General features: G+C 36.9%; 1 protein-coding gene across 10 annotated transcripts in view; it reads left to right on the top strand.

Annotated features, from left to right (window-relative positions):
- Nucleotides 1-287: 287 nt before the first annotated feature.
- LOC127435738 (tight junction protein ZO-1-like) overlaps nt 288-21441 on the top strand; it is a 155868-nt gene continuing 134714 nt past the window's right edge. For all 10 annotated transcript variants that reach the window (XM_051689382.1, XM_051689376.1, XM_051689381.1 and 7 more), the window contains exons 1-3: nt 288-785; nt 18067-18108; nt 18218-18374. In XM_051689382.1, the coding sequence (XP_051545342.1) occupies nt 688-785; nt 18067-18108; nt 18218-18374 (297 nt within the window). In that variant the 5' untranslated portion in view covers nt 288-687. The remainder of the gene's footprint in view (nt 786-18066; nt 18109-18217; nt 18375-21441) is intronic.

Here is a 21441-nt window from a genome sequence, read left to right as displayed (position 1 = left end):
TTTTTTTTTTTTTTTTGGTGAACTACCCCTGGATTTCATACAGAAATTTGTTTTTAAATAGAAACCGTTTAAAAAAACTCTAACCCGTAGTACAGTACACACCCCAAACAAACCACACTGACACCAGTTTAACACTTGACCATTATAGTAAAAGCTAGAAGCGATAGGCTATTCCAAATTATTTGATAAGTCATTTAACACAGATCACACCCCCCCTCCAGCCCCGAATCCCCTCCTTCCCCTCTTTCTCCAACCACACACACAAACACGCACAGACTCTCCTACCTCACACGCACGAACGCGTGAACGCCGAGCCGCAGAGAGAGAGAGAGAGCGCGCGCGCGTTCTAACCAGAAGTGGCAGAACGCATGAGTGGCGGGAAAAAGAATGCCCATCTCGTGACTAATAACGAATGGACTGGCGAGCTTTCTATTCCTAATACGACACGAGCAGACTGTTTTTGGTGTCATGGGTGGCTGCGGCGTGCTCCCTCCCCGGGAGTGTTTCCCTCTCGGTGCTGCTACGGCTGCTGGAAATGGCGCTGTGATGCTCAACAAGGAAGACGCAGTTGAAGCCGATGCCAGGGAGTAGACGGAGAAGGCGGAGAGTTTAAATTATTAGTAGTAGTACCTGCGCTTGTATTTTGGTGCGGATTTTTGTGTTTTAAAAAAAGCGCTGAACCAAGCCATGGTGAATTACCAGAAATACATAACTGTAATGCAGCTGGCTCTAGGGGTGACAGCCTACAACAGAGATCGTAGCCTGCCTCCGAGAAAACATATGTGGTGAGTATAAATGTATGTGTAAAAAGGGTATTTATTGGTGCAGGTTGCTGGGAAGCAATAATAACGATGTACTTTTCCAATCTGAATGTTGAAATCTCATTGGTGGACTGAAGGCAGCACGCACCATGCTGTAACCGTACAGGAAAAGGCGCAAGCAAAGTTTGAAATGAGGCTGAATGTGTGCATTATGATGTCATAAACCTGCTTCTGTGTAGTGAACATTGTTTTTTTGCTTTTCATTCACTTGTGTGCCATTTCATTCATAAATCACTCTACTACAAACCCAAGCATGAGCCAAATCATTGTGTATGTTTACTGTGTGTACTTTCAAATCAAATAAAAAGTTATGGCATGAATGTGTGTGTTTCTTTGCACCAACCTGTCAATGTAATTGTGTGCATTGGTTTTCTTTATATAAGCATGTATTTGTGAGTGTGTTTTACTCCACATTTGCTACTACATTGTGTTGTGTTTCTATTACATTGTTGAATTTCCCATTCATTTCCATTCGGTCACTTGTGTGCCTATTCCAAGTCCTTTTTGTGTGGGCTGATTGCCTCTGTAATCACTATAGGATTACACTTTTAGTTGAATAGAGGACACAAGCATCAATTAAGTTGCAGTGTGCAGCTATAGATGGAGATCTGACATAATCTCGCTTTTCATATGTGAGCTAAGTGAATGTATTATTGTGAATGTCACCTTTACACGCTTATTGGGTCATAAGGTTTTCAGTTTCTTACAAGGTCAACACATACAAACAACCAATGTATGCTGACCCTTGCTTCCCGTTCATAGCTTTTCAATAAGATCAAATACTCAGGCCTTCTTGGTTATTAATTTAAGATTTTTAAGAACCTTTTTAATTAACCTAAACTCTTTTACAATGAACAGATTCTAGCTTTGGACCACTGTTTTCTTCTTGTATCGGATCACAGAGCCAGATATAATCATATTTTATTATTGTCATCTCATAATGACCATATTTCGCAATATTATCTCCTTCTGACACAGTACCCTTGCATCAAAATTGTTTTTTCCAGGCCTGGAGAAGGTAGTGAAATTAGTCAAATCTAAAAAGTAATGGAAATCTCTACAGTGAACTTGTATTCTAATTATGAAATATTTTATCTGCTAAATATTGCTCTGGAGGTAAACTTGCTTGCAAGCCCTAGTAATGTCCAATTTATGGGCAAAATTGACAGTAGAAGCAAAATAAGAACTTTTTCAGTGTTAAAATACTTTCTTTTATCCCAGCTTAATATGCAGAGAACACTATAAGTAAGTCATTCATAGATTCATTTTCTCGAAAATTGTAAACACTGTGTCTCTGTGGCGCTATAAAAATTCCTGTGTTTGTTTTGAGCGATCCGCTTAGACCTGCCCCAACAACATTATTCAACCAATGGTGTAAGTTGGGGGTGGGACTATGTGACTGTTTAAACAACAACAGAGGAGGGCCATATTCGGAAAGCTGTTTTGAAATCATTTATTTTTGCAATTCTATTTGGTGCTGCTGGTGGCAGAATTTACATACTTCAGTTTTTAACTAAAAATAGTCTGTTTACCAACATTTTGAAGCACTGCCCCCAGTGGCCGAAGGTGGAAGTGTTGAACGTATGGGCACCTGTGATGCCAAAAGTGAGTTGAATTTTTAGTTGTAAATGACGTAACACAACTGCTACAGGAATGCATATTTTATTAACTCAGCCCCCTAACCCCAACCCTCAATTTAACCATCAGTGAAAATGTAAATTTAGAGTGAAAATGCACCCTCTGGATCACGCTCACCATTGATTATGTGAACATAATTACTTCCTGGTGTCTGTGCGACTGCAGTAGTGCCAGAAGAAAACGCTATAACATTTAAATTGATGCAAAAATGTTTGATGGGGGAAGTCGCATGTCAGTAATTCAGCAGAATGGGGTCGATTTCAGGGTACATGATCATTCTAAAGCATCTTGTCAATGTGCCGTGCGATCATGTTGCTCGAGTCAGTTCTTTCCAAAGAACTGGTCAAACTGGTTCACAAATATGTCTGAATGATTCATTGGTGGATCATTCTGAATCAGTTTTGAATCTCTCTCTCTCTCTCTTAATCTCTCACTCTTCCACTGTGTGCATATGCCCTGTTTATTGCTTGGTATTAAGATTTATTTTAGGCGATCCGATTACAAGTGGACAGGGCCATTGCCATTTACACCTGGTAATACAGTATGCATCTCTTTTGACCACTTGTGTTGAGATTTCTAGTGGAGGGTCTCGGCTTTCACGACTGCATACATCAATCATCATGTCAGTGTGTTATGTCATGATAATAAAGTGCAAAAAAGTATAAAACAAAAATAAAGTGTATCGTTTCTGCCAATTATACTTGCATTTAATCTAAGCGCAAACATGCTTAACGTGTGATATCAGGCATACTGAAAAAAGATTTGTGAACGTGTGCATGTGTGCTTTTTAAAAAATAAAAAATAAATAGACTGGGTGGTTATTTCTTTTAAAGCCACATGTAACAAGCAAAGTTTAATATTCTTGTTTTAGTACAGCAGTTGATTGACAGGTAGAAATTTCTCCCCAGAACTCTTTGGTTTCACACCACACTTGGGGAGTCAAAAATCTTTTATATATCCTATGTCATGTGTATACTATTATAATGGATGCTGCGCCCCTGAATGTAGCCCTAGTACATACGAAATAAAAACAAGTATGACGGATAAAAATAGACCATGATGAAACTTTACAACTCAGTCCATCATATAGCTTTCATATAACATATATAGCATATCAAATTTTTATTAAATTGCACAATGTTTCGGTCAGAAACCTTCGATGAGTACTTTACGAAGGTCTCTGACTGAAATGTAGAGTGATTTAATAAAGATTAAAAATTACAGGAAATTAATTGGTCAAAAGTGCGTGAACCCTGGCTCCTACTCATACTTCTATATCTTCATTACTTTGTAGGTTTCAAACAAACCGGAAATTGCCAAGAAGTTATTTGGAGTTGTTAAGGAGGCTATGGTGACTAGGCTCACATAAAATAACTTGCTTAAGGTTGAGAATTGTTGAAGTATCATTGGGACTTACATGAGATCAGGTGACATGCCCCCCATATTCCATCGGTGGTTTGCGCATTAGGGTTTGGGTTAGCACTATGACGATACAATTCAACCCTTTACTTCGTTTGCGCTAGAGGGGGGAAAATGGGATAAAAAGCCCAAAGCCCACCCCAGCACCACCCGAGATCTGGCCCTGAATCCTACTACGGCTAGCAGTCACTTACCTGCATTACAGCGCATTCTCTAGGCTCAGCAGGTCTATAGGCCACACATGGGACAAATTTTACCATAGCAAATTTACTCCAGTGCTGCTCTAAGGTTAATGGGGCAACAAGGTTCTCTCAGGCCACTGTAATTACACGCCAAAGAATCAAACCAGGAAAGATCAAGGACAAACTAATGAACAGAAAATTGTCAGTAAGCAGACACGGTACAACAATTGTTAAGCCAATATTGTTGTAATGGCATTTGTCTTTGTAAGAAATGGTGAAAAGGTGTCAAATGCTGTCCTTAAAGTTATTTTGTAAGTAAAGTAATGTTTGCAGATGGTCTTGCTTCCATGATTCAACACCCATAGGCATTTTGTGCCCCTTGGGGTCAGTAAAGGCAGCTAATTTGAATGTAGCTTGCTGGGTAGTTCATTTGTAACTAATGAGGAACAAGTTGCAAGTACTTTCATGTTGTAAGATTTTGCCCTTATATAGAGGATAGCATGTTTTGCTTGATGTCAGCATTACAGCAAATTCTTAAACGAGAACTCAAGCCATGGCATTCCGTATTCAGAGGTTCCACGTTTGCCACTGCTACAACACCAGAACGTGACAGAAATCAACCAAGCGAGCAAATGCAATTTACCATCAAGCTAATATGCTTAACACAACAAGCTCCAAATAACTATAAAACTTGCCAAATCCACATAAATCCAAAAGGATGATGAAGCACCTTAAACCCTGAGAGACATCCATGCGATGCAATGTTTGGATGCAGGTACTCAGCTTGTTTGAGTTACTGTTAATTATTCATGGGTTTTGGAACATGACATCGTTGCTGTTTACAGGAATTTTCTCACCTCACAGCTGTAGTGGGATTTGCGTCACTTGTAAACAAAACTGGCATCATAAAAAGTTACATCACATTTAATTATATATATAATACCTCTGTTATGGTCCTAAAGGTAGGTTTTATTTCATTTTTTGAGGGGGGAGACGTGCTCTAGACAGGTTTCGTGAAATTCACCTAAAAAATTAAAATAATCGCTTCACACAAAAATCATCTCCAAAATATTTTAGCAACAGTAATTGGTTTATGGGAAAACCTATCATGGATATCACATTTTGCATACTTAATATAAAGGAGCCTTCATACTATGAGACTCAAATGTACATTTCTCTGATCAGAGAATGCTTACGAATTTCTCGTCTTTGAGAGTTCCTACATTCGATTTGTTCCTAGGTGAGCCTCCCTGTCTGGGGTTTAAACTCTGTCCAATTTCACCCAGAAGACTTCAGGATCTATCCAGGAAAAGAGGTAAAAGGACATACATAGAGCAGATGAGTTCTCATGAAGTGATTGAAGATTGCTTGACAGGGCATTATGGATGATAGTCGACAGGCAACATACTTCAGTTTTTGCTTTGTCATATCAAAAGATGCTGTGTGAATATCACGTAACTTCATCAGTCAGATAACATTAGCAAGAATTGACTTGACGTGACTGTAATAAACCATATCTCATTTTTGTTTGATCAAAAGAAATCATGCCTCTATAATCATGAAGACATCAGTTCTGGCAGGGCTCATTTTTGCAACACTTAATGTTAATAATTGGGTTCTATTTAAAGAAATAATTCACCCCAAAAATGTAATTATTTTATTATTTCCTCAACATTGTCTTTTTAAATCCCTATGCTGCTATTTTTCCATGGAAAACACAAGGAGAATGTTTTATGAATCTTCATCCAGCTCTCTCTATACAATAACAGTTCATTGTGACTAGGGCTGGGTATTGATACAGAATTCCAGATTCGATTTCGATTCACAAGCTCTCAATTTAATTCGAACCGATATCAGTTCATATGGATACGTTACAATGTCCATTTTGCTTACATATAAAATAAATTCTCTCTCAGCTAATGCTCTTAATTATAAAGGAACCTTCTAGGTACAATTTGAAAATATACATTTTACAAATTATATTTTATCATTAGTTTTTCATCAAATTGGTCACATTTTAGTTTTGGAAAAATGTTAAAATTCAGTCTTGAAATTGCATATATTATGTTGCAAATATGTTTTTGTAACATTTGTATTGTTTACTTACATAACTTGTAATATTTACAAGTATTTACACTGATATGTAGAACATGTGCTTAATCGGAACTGTCTCTTTAAGACTAGCCTGTAAGTGCATATAATGAGAAAATTAAATGTTTCTTTTTATGTTGTTTTTAATCAACAACTGTAAAAAACAGAAAGGGTATTAAAAGAGACATTATTCAATGACATATGGATCCGTGGATCTCGTCTTTGGACACACAGAATGATATAAACCAAACTTTTACTCTCAACACACAGTGAATGGACCGCTGTGCTAATAACTTCTTCTCTACTATACTGCTCAATCACTGGAAATCTGAATATTTACTAGCCAGTGGCTAATCATGTGAGTTTAGGCACATTGAGTGTAAGATCGATCTTGGAATTTAATAATCAATATCGAGATCGTTCAAATGAAGATCGCAATGCATTGGAAAATCGATATTTTTACCCAGCCCTTATTGTGATTATGGCTCTCAAGCTCCAAAGAGGACAAAAACAAAAACACCGAAAATTTAGTCCATGACTTGTGCACTATATTCCAAGTCATCTAAAGCCATACGATAGTTTCGTTGTGTAAGAAACAGACTGAAATGTAAGTCATTATTCACTAATAATCTTCACGTCCAAAATCTAGACACACGAGAACCAAATACGTTGGTACACCATCTTTGAATCTGGATGCAAAGAATCCAAAAAATGGTCACATTTGAGTACTACACACACAAGAACCAATTGCGTTTTGGCGTCAAGGATGTCATTATGCCATTTTTTAATTTGGACGCAAACACGATCTAAACGCGAGCTTCGGTGGTAGGAAACATTATCAGAGAATAACAACAAAACTTTTGGTCTGTTCCTCACACAAAACTTTTGTTCGGCTACAGAAGACTTTGAATATTGTGTCATATGGCTAATTTTTATAGTGTTTTTGAAGCTTGATAGACATAGTCATTAAAAGAAACTGTAATTTTATGGAAACAGCTGTGTAAAGGTTCTTCAAAAAGTTCTATTTTGTGTTCCACATAAAAAAAAACAGCATTTGTGTTTCAAACAATAAGAGTGCAAGTAAATAATGACAGTATTTTCATTTTTTCACAAACTATTCCGTCTTTGGAAATGACCTTTCTTAACCCTGGGTATTGCCTGTCATGAGTGGAAATAGAGAGGTTCTGAGAATTGATGTTTGAGTCCTGGAAGCATAGCAGATGTTCCTCTTCCCCTGCAGTCATAACAAACTAGAGACTAGCTTTAACATGGCGTAATGAAATTAGCAGCAGTTGCCCACCCTGAGGCGTCTTTACATGTGCGTTTTAGCATATACACACTTATATAAAAGTGAGCTGAGAGTGCATTTGACTGACAGAAGCCACAGAGTTCAGAGAACGCAGCTTGATCACGTTTATGCTAATCTCTGGGTTCCCCCGCGCAATTCCTCACTCCTCATCTCCCATAGACAAGTAGAGTACTCATTGAGACACTCCGTAAGTACCGCTCTTCCATCAAGACAAATAAACGTCTGTGCTTTCCACTTTCATCCCCATCCAGAAATGTTATTTACTTCATTAGCGGTTGATGGTTATAAACCAACAGCCTGCTAATAGAATCCCTCCTCTTGTAGAAATGTTCGTGTTGAGTCAGGGCCGAACACACACGACTGAGCTTGTTCCTGGGTCCATCTGTGATGCCCTTGGCCAATTTAGGGCTGGCTAAAGAGAAAATCATATTAATGTTTGTGATAATGGAAGCAAAGAAAATGTTGATGGCAGTCAGGGATGAAAGCTTTGTGGTCAGCATTCACTCAAAGAAAGAAAAATATTTTGCTGCTTGCTCAATTCACAGATAAAATTAGCAAATGCTACACACTTCTTGGATCATTTTGTCATAACTTCATTCCATAGCATGCAATCCAAGTTTACTTGATCCATTTTGGAACTAAATTAATTTTTGTTGACGTTAATGTTGCGTTGCTGAAACAAGGAATTTCCAGTTCCCAGCATGCTTTGATTGCGACTGAATAGGCAGAGCAAATGTTGAAATGATGTGTTAATTTATGAGTTTTTGAGCAAGATGAGAAACATTTCACACTTGTTAGCATTCTGTTATGTTGGGATTTAGAAGAGTTTTGTTATGTTGGAGTTTTATGACTTCCCTAATAGCACACATACATCACCCAGACATCTATTTGATGTGTGTTTACATCTGGAAGACGTATTTTTTTAGGTTATATGCTCATCTGCAATATGTCTAAAAGACGTTTAAAAAAATTATTCGGAAAACATCTTTGAGAAGTTTATTTTAAGTTTATTAGCATGTATGTAAATCGGCTCTTTTTAAGATGTTTATCAGATGTTAATTGGAATGTGATGCTTTCCAGATGAAATGCTTTAAAACAGACATCTCAGAGATGTACCTGTGCTATCTAGGTTACCAATGTTGTGAAGAGTGGAGCTTTTGTAAAGGTTGAGGACGGGTATTCAAAAATTATGTTATACTGTATGTTGCTTTACTCAAAGGTCACTGACACACATACACAAAAAAAAAAAAAGCTAACAACTTAAGCCAGTGTATGCTGGTTTAATGGTTATAGCTGGTAGGCCAGTCTGTTGGCTGGTTTTAAAGGGTTTAGGGCAATTTTCAGCTGGTCAAGCTGGCGTTGAAGCTAACTCAGATAGCACACGTACATCTCCGAGATGTCTGTTTTAGACTTTTCATCTGGAAAGGATCACTATCTAATTAACATCTGCTAAACATTTTAAAAAGATGAGATTTATAAAACCTTCTAAATCATAAACGTCTCAAAGACATCTGCTGAATGTCTAACTGACAGAGACATACTTAATGACAAACGTCTCATTGTAGATGAGCAAACAACATAAAAAACAAATGTCTTCCAAATGTAATCACACACATCAAATAGACGTCTGGGTGAAGTATGTGTGCTATAAGGACACATGGGATAATTTTGCTTAGCAGCAAACTTGCCGCAAACTGTCCATTGCTGCCAAAGGTTTGCCAAAGGTTCACCACTACCGGCAAAGAGCTGCAAACTTCTGGCAAACATTTGCGTGAATCAAAAGGTAATTTGCATGTGAAAATAATTTGCTGCAAATTTGCAGCTAGTTTAGCTTTTTTGACCAGCTCAGGCTGGTTTTTAGATTTTTTTGTTTTTGTTTTTTGTACAGCAGGGTATATTACTAACATGTGCTGTTGCTAGCTAGGCTGGTTTAAGATGTTTTTAGCAGGGTATAGCCAACATTGTATAGACAGTAGTTAATAAAGAACATTTAGTATACTAACATGCGCTATTGCTAGTTTAAGATGTTTTTTAGCAGGGTATAGGCTACATCAGCGTTCATCAAATAGCGGACCATGGTCCAGGTCCGGACCCCGGCTTGGTTCCACCCGGACCGCGAGACATCTTGACATTTGCTGCCCCATCTCACCGTTTCTATACTTCAAGTGATCAGCGCGACAAAACAACGGAGCTGTGTACAGCGCAAGCGCTTGGGCACAGATAGCACTGATCTTTCAGCGCTGTATCCTCAAAAACTTTTCTCTTTTACAGAACACGCTTACTTTATACACTTTTGTGCGCTGCACGCAGAGTTGCAGACTTGGTTATTTTAACGACGGTAGACCATAGCGGAGAAATACAGTGAGCAGCAATATAGATGGATACTGGCATCTTTCGTAAAACACACTGCAGAAAACAAGAATGAAGTGAAGTGAATTCAACTGTTTTTTTCCGTCTAGCGTTTCAAGCCTTTCACAAACAGATTAGTTTTCAGATTAGTTTTCAAAGATCATCTCTCACATAAATAGCAAAGAAAAAATCCAAAAATTTTACTAGTAGCATAGTGGAGTTCTCATGAGAATGTTTCCATTATTTGATTTGATAATCCTTGGCCAGTTTTAAAGACTATTTTGACTTTGATGTGTTTTTTTTTCTTTTCTTCTTCTTCTTCTTTTACAAAGTACTATTACTGCCAACTTGGAAATTTACAATTAGGCCTACTATTTAATTTTTTTTTGCATTCATTATGCCATTTCATAGCTATACTGACTACTAACAGCATGTAAGTCATTGTCCGGACCTTTGCTGGGAAGGAAATCTAGAGAACGGACCTCTTGAAACTTTAATTGAACACCCCTGGCCTATATTGTATAGTTAATAAATAACATTTAGCATACTAGCATGCACTATTGCTAGCTAGGCTGGTTTAAGATGTTTGTTTTTTTTTTGCCCAGCAGGGTTTACATTATAGTACATATAGTTAAAAAAGTGAAAATTAGCATGCTAACATGCGATATTGCTAGCTAGGCTTGTTTCAGATGGTTTTTTTTAGCATATATATTTAATAAAGAACATTTAGATTCAGATTCAGATTCAACTTTATTGTCATTGTGCAGTGTATGCATACAGAGACAATGAAATGCAGTTAGCTTCTGACCAAAAGTGCAAATAGCAAACAATATGACAAGTTCAATAAAGTATTAACTGTAGAAGTAAAGTGCCAGATTATGAACAGCAGTAGTAATTATAAACAGTAACAGTTAGCTAACAAAAGCAGTGCAAATACTGTAAAAAAAAATGCCGTGCAAGCTATTGTAAAATACAGTGCGGAAGGTGCAATAGTAGCAATAGTCTTGTACAAAGGCAGATTAATGGGCCTGAATGGGCCACTGTGAATGCGCATTGTAAATGTTCATGAGGATCCCGGATGGACCACTGTGTGTGTGCATTGTAAATGTGGATGAGGGTGTGTGAAGAATGTGTTGGGGGTAAGTTAACACATTAGCTCAGAGTTCAGAAGGGCAACAGCAGAGGGAAGGAAGCTATTCCTTAGCTGACTGGTGCTATAGTACAGGCTCCTGTAGCGTCTCCCTGAAGGGAAGAGGTTAAACAGTCCATGATTGGGATGAGATGGATCCTTGAGGATGCCTCTTACCCTCTGCAGGCAACATTTATTGTAGATTTCTGTAATTGTTGGGAGCTAGGCACCGATGATGTGTTGAGCAGTTTTCACCACTCGCTGGAGAGACTTTTTGTCAGCTACTGAGCAGTTGCCGTGCCACACTGAGATGCAGTTTGTAAGATTGCTCTGTGGTACAAACACTAACAGTTCACCAGTATCTGTGAAGACAGGCGAGCCTTCCTCAGTCTCCTCAGGAAAACAAGGCGCTGTTGTGCCTTCTTGACCCGGTGGTCAGTGGAGTTAATGCTCCAGTTCAGATCATCGGAGATATGAACTCCTAAGAACTTAAAGCTAGTCATGTGTTCCACCTCTTCTCCATTTATGTGAATAGTGGTGTGTGCAAGACTCTTCTTGGTCCGTCTGAAGTCTACAATAATTTCCTTGGTTTTTTGGGTATTGAGGGCCAGATTGTTATTGGGACACCACTCCTCCAGGTGCCGGACCTCATCCCTGTAGGCCATTTCATCGTCATTGCTGATAAGACCAACCACTGCATTTTTAGCATACTAGCATGTGGTATTGCTAGCTAGGCTGGTTTAAGATGGTGTTATTTTTCCCAGCAGGGTGTACATTAAAGTACATATAGATAAAAAAGTGAAAATTAGCATGCTAGCATGTGAGATTGCTAGCTAGGCTGGTAAGAAGCTTTTTTTTTAGCAGGATTACCTATAGCTAACATGCACTTTTGCTAGCTGGTGGTTAAAGGTGCACTCAGTAAGTTTTTGTTTTTTATTACATTGACACCTAGTGGCGTGGATGTAGCATCATTCAAATGCAATAGTTTTCAGTTACAGAGGGCAATGTAAAAATTCACTTTTCATAGTCAGCCATGATCAGTTTTATCCATGAGTGAAAGTGTCCAACAACAGTGTGGTAACTGAGATTTAAATAGTATTATAGTAAATAGAAAGCCCATTTCAAATGTTTTAAACCAATGCCAAATAATTATTGTTTGAGTGTTTCTATGTGTGTCGAAACCTTTCTATTGACCTGGGTTTGTTTGGACTGTAACAGCATTAAGCATCCACTTACCACTTTGTTTTGGACAGCAAAATTATCCCGACACTAAACTGCATGCACCAGCATCATTCCTACCGATTGCCATATGCTACTTTTAATCTCAATTGTCATTTTGAAAACACACTTGGGTAGGGCTGAGCAGTATGATGGTATATACTATGCTGAGGTACAAATATGTCAGCTGGTAGACAGTTTTCCTGTTGTTTTTGTACTGATGCCAGACATACAGTATAATTTATTTGTTATGAATCTTTTGGTTTGCATCCATCAAGTTCCAAATTTAAAGACTAAATAGTCCAATTTAATGAAGTATTTTTAATTTGTGAAGTATTTTATTCACTGTAGTGAAATTCTTGGTATGACTTTTCTCCCCACAGTTTATGATAAAATTATATATATATATATATAGAAGGAGTAGAAATAGAAGTAAAAAAAAAAACACAATTTACAACACAATAAAATACACAATAAAATAGAAGAAATATACTGTATGAAATAGTGCATAATGGCAGATGTAGAGCCTTTACCGTTTCCATTTAACACTCTAAGTTACAATCTGGCAGAGACATTGCAGATGCTTCTTAAATTCTTGCTTATTTTATGGAATTCTTAGAAATCAGTAATTGTAGCCCAGAAGGCTTCCATAATCCACCACTTACAATGGAAATGAAGTCTCTGTTTCATTGGTGCCCCAGTCAGCGCATTCAAACAGAAGATTTGCCTTATTGAATTTCGTTTTGCAGGGGTTTTCAAACAAATCCTCTCACAAACACAGTGTGCCCTGATATCAATAAGGGAATGGTGATGTTACAAGGCTTTCAAATTACCTTTCCTACTGAACAGGGACTGTCTTACATCCTACAGCTACTGTAAACCATGTGCTCCTGTGGTATTACATAATCACTCCCCAATGGAGTCAGGACTTTCCTTTATCACAGAATCATTTCAAGGTGCATATTGTTAACTAAAATGTACAAAAATATAGGGACTTTAGCTGTTATACACTCAAACTTTTTCTCACTCAAACACCCATGCAAATATGTGTACGGGCTTTTCTGGTCCTTTTTTGTAAACCAAGGTCATTCCTGTTATTCCTGTTAACATTTAAAAACATGATTATGCTTTTTTATAATATATATATATATATATATATATATATATATATATATATATATATATATATATATATAGATATAATTTAAAGAAGTATTTCTATAAAGGGTGTCCCTGACTTTCAGAAATATGCTCTGGTCTAGCCCAAGCACTAAAGTTAGCCATTTCAAAGTGAGACACTGAGAGTTAGTTTACATGAAGATGTCAATTTTTGTTAATTTTAAATTTTTTAGAGGTGCTTCCGTTACTTACTGATCTTTCCCCTGCTGATTTCCCACCAAAAAATGATGTCACCTTCTGGAGGATGATGTCATTAAGAAACCTGTTTGGATTACAAAAAAAAATTAGTAATCTACATTTATTACCACTTTAACCAATATTCCCAAGTAAACATGTTTTGTTTGAAACATTTCGAGTATAGACGAGAATTTAAAAAATAAAAAATAAGAAAACAATGTTACTAAAACGTAGTAACCCATAAGACGGCAGTGGTTTATGATCGCTTAGGAGACTGCTGATGTCTAGATTTATAGTGAAAAAGGAGCCATTTTGTGCTCTGTTTCCTCCCCAAACCGATTGGATCGCTTCAGAAGACATAGATTAAAACACTGGAGTCATATGGATTACTTTTATGCTGCCTTTATGTGCTTTTTTGAGCTTAAAAATTTTGGTCACCATTCACTTGCATTATATGGACATACATAACTGAGATATTCTTCTAAAAATCTTTGTGTTCTGCAGAAAATAAAAAGTCATAGACATGAGGGTGAGTAAATGATGAGAGAATTTTCATTTTTGGATTAACTATTCCTTTAATAATTTGCCCATTTTTTATTTTAGAAATTGACTGAGGAAATAGCAAATATGGCAACATCTACTCAAACCAAAGTAGTGAAAAGATTTAAAATTCAACCCTATTCTCATTTAATTGTGATACATTTTTTTTTTAAATATGATGTTTTGTGAGTTCATATTTCATTCAGTTTATTATGACATATATGATGGGGACATGATAACCTCATTGGACCCACCATATACCCATATTATTAATTGCTGGGTCAGAAAAGCTGCATTTCTATATAATCAACCTTGGTTTTGTTGTTTATATAATGCTAGATTCACTTGGTGCGGTGCTTTTCCTGTACTGAAATTACACCATAGTGAATGGCAAGATCATATAATTCCTTGTGAATAATGCATATGTGTTCAGCATTGAAGATGCTTCGGGGTTCAGACAGAGCAGATGGGACACTAATTATTAATGACTGAAAATGAATGAAATGACTAAACTATAAAGAGTGTGTGGTATCAACCATGACTGTGATGGCATTTTTTATATTTGGTCACCAAAAACTTTTGTTAGAGTTACTGCCTCTGGGCTGCAAAACAAACAGGGTTTGTTGGACTAATGGTTTTTATATGATGAGGGTATATTGATGTTTAGGACATGATTATGCAGTATAATCAGAGCTTGGCCTGTACTGGCTTTTTTGTGTGTTTGAATGAAAGTATTAACAAATATGGAGTTGATCAACTGATGAGTGAGGATTTAGCTTCAAAAACATTGTTCCTTTTACTTGTTAAGAGGGTAACATTTGCAGATTTAAAGTAAAAAAAAATCATAATTCACCATGTTTACTTTCTTGTAACATACGTAATGTTACTGGTGTTATTTTGAACCATTCATTGGTGCATGTTATTCAAAAGAAAAAAAATTGTCTTTATAATCTTTCATCAAAATGTAACAAATGACTAAGTTCAGGCATGAATTTCTGAATGGCGCAAGCTAACATGTTCTTTGAACTTGTTATTCGTAAGCCAATCAGCTCGTTCACATGTGATATGCCAAGCCGATCGGCTGACATTATAAACTGATGGGTCCTTTGACTTGTAATTAGGTAGCCAATCAACTTGCGTATTCTCTCTTTGCCTAACATTTAAATTTGCTCAGTTTGCAAGTAAGTCGGTTTCACTGCAGGGCACAGCGAGAGTTTTATATGAAACCCTCCACCTCCCCAGCTCCATTTGTCTAGATCTGCTACATGACAATTGTATTTATTTCAAATTGTGCAGCAACATGTCATATATGCTTAAAGGTGCTGTAAGCGATTTTTTTCATGGAAAGGTATACAAAAATTTTTCCTACTCCCTTAAAGATATTAATGAAATAAGTGTCCTGAGATATCTCACCGGTCTCTGTGACAGCTGTAGACTTTGTAAACAGCAAACCAAAATGTGTCCATGGACTGCGGACAATGATGATTTCTGCCTGTCAATTATTTTGCGCGTTTTCAGAGTATTGTAGTTGCAGCGAATTATTGAGGCATAAAGCAATTTTATGCCATGTTCTTAATATCAGTTATCAGTTGAGGGTGCTATTTTGCAGCTGTTGTTTATAACAACCATTTCTGCTCTCAATAAATCTAATTTTGGTATCTTTGAAGTTAGGGGTTTTGGAAAGAGGGGGCGTGGCTGATTCATCAGCTCAGTCTTGTTAGAAATCACTTACAGCACCTTTAACTCAGTATGTCTGTGTATCTTCTAGCAGTAGCAAGTCTCTGTACTTGCTAAGCAGCAGCAGTGTCCAATAGTGTTCAAAAAGATAATTGAGAGGTGAACAAAATTGACATCCTTACCCTTAACCAATGCCTAAACCTAACCGATAACGTCCTAAAAGCAAATCGTCATGAAAAGCACATTTATTGAAGCAACTGTGTAATTTTGTATCGCTTCTATGGCATTTTCACTTCGTTTAGAGCGTCCTTGGCTGACCTCAAGGGTCGGTCTTCTGAATCCAAAGTCCAACACTCTATCAGGAGAGCTACCGGGCAAGTTAATTATACTGGAATAATTGTGTAAATGTAGCGTTTTTCAAATGATGTGTCAGAGTAAAAGTGTTTCGATATCATAACATAGCAGTGTGTGAGTAATAGAGCTAGAAATAAGTGTTTATAAAGTCATAAACAGCCATTGTACCCATGATTTATGAATAAAAAGCGCATCTAGTGTTAATTTCACCAGGGAACTGCAGGAAAATGTTGAAAGCGACACAGAAACACTCAGTTTGCAAAAATTTTGTTACAGTAAAGATCATTCTATTAGACTAGGTTGTATCTGGCATGTAGAGATGACTTTCCAAAAATCCAATCAATTCCCAGTATTATAAAATCAAGTCCAGTTCTATTTATTTATTATTTTTTTCTCATTAAAAAATCCAATTTCACTCTGAAACATATCACATTACGGAAGTAAAATGGGTTGCAAATGCCATTTCATGATGACTTCAAATTAAATTGATTTGTTGAATACAAGTGGAACCCTAGTCTGTAAAACTTTTAGTATATAACAGCTCACACCATCACAGGAATGTCCACACATTTTACCATCCTCGAGCCATCTCCAAATTTTTTCATTTTTTAAACCGAGCACGTCGACAGCATTTTTGGTTAGAACTATTCATACACGAGTGTTTAAATAGTGCAAAGCCCAGTGGCTAAAGTGGCGTAATAAATTTAAAAGCCCCTGAAACCATTTTACGTTATATTAATCTTTAATATCTCCCTGTTCCTCTTGCTTCTCATAATCCTGCAAAGAGTAACAAAGCTTGGTATTTCCAAACTAAAAAAGCATATTGCTTAGAGTTCACACAACAGAAGACAATTGAATAAAAGCAAAGTCAGTCCACTCGGTGGCCATCGATTCTACAAATCTGCAAAGATTATGATCAAAGAACATATTTATTATCAGCAGAAAAATCTGAGAACACTGGAATGCAAAAAAACGAAATTTTTCCAGCTTGTCTAGCTAATGTGCAACGTTTTTGAGTTGATTGACAGGCGATGTCTGTATGTAAAAGGTGACTGGCTCTTTTACCTGTAAGGCGGGATTTCCTTTTCTACATCTGTTGACCATTGGGCGTTCCAATTTCTCCCACTCATTTGAATAGAAGTGGCCCGTCTCTGCTAAATAGTTTCTGATAAAAGTCATTTTTGTTGCTTGAAAATATGGTATTTCATATACTTTTTAGACTTAACTGTTGAATATTTAAATGTTGTTGCATTTCAGCATCTTTATGCATTTACAGGTTAATGCAAATTTATTTAGGCCTAGATGGCATATTCTTGATGGTCCTGCATGTGTATAATTTTTGCACCACCAAATGTAATTGCAAAAATAATGGCTAAACTCGAAATTCCATACAGCCATAGCACTCTTACTATTTCTGGTGTTTATAGATACAGCAGAAATAGTAAGAGTAGTATAGTAGTATGTGGTTTCGAATTTAGTCAATGACTGTTTTCAAACATGCCAATTGGTCGGCCAAACAGTTCCACCCCCAAACTCATGCCATTGGATGAGACAAAATTTGCTATGTTAGGCTCAAAAAACAGAGCAGTGTTCTGATAGTGCCGTGGAGCCAGAGCATTTGTAGAATTCAACCTATGGCTTACTTATTGATGTCTTTGTATATTAAGGTGGGAAAGGACAAAGAATTTTAACATCGAATAAATTACAGACATATACAAATATATTTTTCTTCATATGCTTTCACATTAAACGATTGAATATGTTTTCACATGTGAGCATCTTTATGCTTTATGCATCTTTTTGCAAATTTGTCTAAATTCCTTTTTTTTTTTCGGTCCTGTACTTATATGTGCAAGTGTGCAATAAAATGTTCCAAAAATATTCTCCACAATGTCTCTTTTCATGTTTCTTCCTATTGCTTGTCTTGTCGTTTTTCTGCTGAGATTTAAAAATCTCTATCTTTCTCTTGTGCTTCAATTTTAGGGTCTTCCCCAAACACGACAAAGACAAATACGGACCTGCAGTGTAAGCATTTTCTACTCTTCTCACTCCATTTCACTAAGGAACCCCCTTTTTAATGGCAATTATATTCATTCCACATTCCAACACACACTTTGTGCCTCTTTTTTTCTAGTTACTATCCCAAGGTTCACGGCTTCATCCACACCCCAGAACTCTCTCTTTTGGAAGAATCGGAGGGGTCGGTGCATGGCAAACCATCCCTGCGCAGAATCAAGGGCCGAATTCACCGCAGCAAAAGCCTGGACAGCATCGACCTACTGGACTCAAACGTGAGTTAAAGGCTGCATCCACTGCAGCAATGCCTCCATGTGTGGTGGAGTGGGGGTGGGGAGTGTGTGTATTTGTGTGTGTGTATACAAATTAGATTGCACCCTTTGATGGTGTGTGTTAGGACTCCATGTGCATGTACATAAATGTGTTTACTGAAAGCGATGCCATTGGTGTGTATATGTGCATGTACAGTATGTTTGTTTAAAAAAATGCACATTTACCAGTATGTCTGCATGAGTGCTCAAGGGGATTTCTGCAAGAGTGAACATGCACAGTTGTATAAATCCATTTATTCTCAATTATTCCAGAAATTATTAATAAACTCACATCTGGAGTCAATTTATAAGTATCCCAAAACACATATCTGGTGTAAACGGATGTGGAAGGAGTTTTTTTAAAGGAAGAGTTCATCCAAAAATGACATTCTGTCATCCTTTACTCACCCTCATGTCATTTCAAACCCATATGATTTTTTTTCTTTTTCGTGGAATGCAAAAGCAGATATTTAGAAGAATGTAAAAGCTGCTCTTTTTGATCCTAGATAAGCGGATGGGGACTGCGGACATTCAGCTCTAAAAATGACAAATACATTTTTGTATAAATCCATTTTTTAAATCAATATATATAAATTAGTGTTGTCAGTTGATTACAATTTTGAATGGTGATTAATCGCAAATTTATTTTGTAGTTAACGCGATTAATCGCATATTTGGAGAGTGCTGAAATTTGACACTATATATACATATTTTCCTGTCAAAATGCATTTATTTCCATCTTAGGAAAGAAAACAAAACAATATGTAACAATATAAGGATTTATTAACATTTTCAAAACAAAGTCTTCCACAGTATAAAGATAGAAATGCACTAAAATAGCACCAATTCAAGTAACAGTGATGTTTCCTAAATTCTAATTGGGAGGTTGACTAAATGAAAGAACTAGTCCCCACATAGGTTGCTTTTTCATTGTAATGGGCATTAAATCCCTTAAACTTAAATCCTCCACAATCCTCTGGCAGACTGTGGCTATCCGCTTTCCTACAGCAAATGTGAGGCCGCATTCATGATTCACGTCAGGGTGTCGGTTCCAGCGCAGCTTTGAACTCCACATGAAAAGCGCTTGCAGACAAAAATGTTTGTACATCATTTGTTTTGTATATCAAATAGCGTTAAGAGGTCCTTTCACCATCATTTTAGCATTGACACTGAATCATTGCTGTGTGTGTTTGTGGTGTATACATCAGTGTAATGACTCCGGGTGGACACATTACAAAGGTTCCGCCCTTCCAGCATGTGTTTTTGCTGTATTAACGGTTAATGCGTTAATCGCAATTAAGAAAAATGTACGCATTAAACTTTTTAAAATTGCACGAGTTAACGTGTTAATTCTAACAGCTTTAATATAAATATATATATTCCATAAACAGTATATGCACTATATTCTAGTCTTCTGAAGGCCAGCTGTAGCTTTGTGTGTGTAACATACCACATTTTAAGTAATCCCAATCGTCCGATCTGGTGCAATGTGTCTTGAGTTTTGATTATGCACAAATGCAAATTAGATTTTAGCGCGATGACCGAGGGGAAGATTTTCAGTGAATAATGACTTAAATTTCAGTCTGTTCCTCACACAAAACTTTTGTACGGCTTCAGAAAACTTGGAATGTAGCGCACAAGTCATTTGGACTTTTCTTATTGTTCTTGTATTTTTGAAGCTCGACAGCCTCGGTCCACATTCACTTCTAAAGTATGGAAAAGAGCAGCTTCGACATGCTGTTAAACATCTCCTTTGTGTTTTATGGAAGACAAAAAAATATGCGTTTCACATGAGATGAGGTTAAGGAATCAGAGTTTTCATTTTTGTGTGAACTTGCCGTGTATTCAGCACAACTCCCTTCCAACAAATCTCAACATCTAATATTCCTTCTAAAATTACATTTCCTACCATGAGGCCCCGTGAATGTTGCAAGAGGCTGTCATGTTCGCCTTGTGCACACTGTCTGAATGCCTCATAGATACTTCATAGGGTCATACTTAATGCAACACCCTGGTGAATCCGATCCAGTTCTGGGATGCGCCGGCGTGTGTTCTGTTTGTCTAGGAAACACCTGGGATTTGAATTTGCCAGGATGTGTCTCACAAATTGCCTTGCCTCCTCTGGGAAAACACACTCTAACATGATTATTATTCTAATGAGCTCTGAGTGGGATTTCCATGAGATGCCACAGTGTAAAAAAATCCAGACACTTGTTTGAGTTCCTGTATGGTTCAATTGTTGTTGTTTTAATAGCAGTCCGTAATACAAATGCTCCATGGTTCATTCAGTCTAAATAGAACCAGTCTATTTTAGAAATAGACTATATGGCTTAAACTATATGGATACATGAGCACCACACCCATTTTTGGGGGAGTTTTTAAAGCGTAGTTTGTATTTGAAGCACAGTTTACAATGATTACCAGGAGAGCTGCTCATTGTCAGATTTACATAATCTCAACATGCAATGTAGTTATTAATTTTCCACAATATTCCCAGATGAGTTTGCGATTTCTTTCAAATCAGTTGGTTAGAAAGTAATAGAAGGAAATGGCCATCACTCAAATAGTATAAAACTAGGTAATTGCATAGTTAATCATGGTAAATGGTAATGGTAAATGGTCTGCACTTATATAGCGCCTTTTTTAACCTTAGCGGTTCCAAAGCAGCTTTACACTGTGTCTCATTCACCCATTCACACACACACTCACACAACAAACTAATCATGGATGTCTTATTATTATTATATCGAAATAAGGCCACGTGCTTGAATGCTGCCTTTTTGGGGTCTATGTAGACATTAAGTATCATTAATGTCCAACACAAACATTTTAATGTTACACATGACTAACTGAACCAAAACAGATACAAATGATAAATATGAGTATGTAATGCATTATCTTAAGTTTACTAAGCAAATAAAAACTATAAACTAAGATAATTTCTAGCAGCGTGTATGTTAACATCCTGTTGTTTAAGTCACTTGTAGGTTTTGAAAAACATCCTTAAAGGTTTCTTTCCTCATGTACTCCC

The sequence above is a fragment of the Myxocyprinus asiaticus genome, chromosome 46, assembly GCF_019703515.2.
Source record: "Myxocyprinus asiaticus isolate MX2 ecotype Aquarium Trade chromosome 46, UBuf_Myxa_2, whole genome shotgun sequence".
Taxonomy (NCBI): Eukaryota; Metazoa; Chordata; class Actinopteri; order Cypriniformes; family Catostomidae; genus Myxocyprinus; species Myxocyprinus asiaticus.
This window is presented reverse-complemented; position numbering and strand designations above follow the sequence as displayed.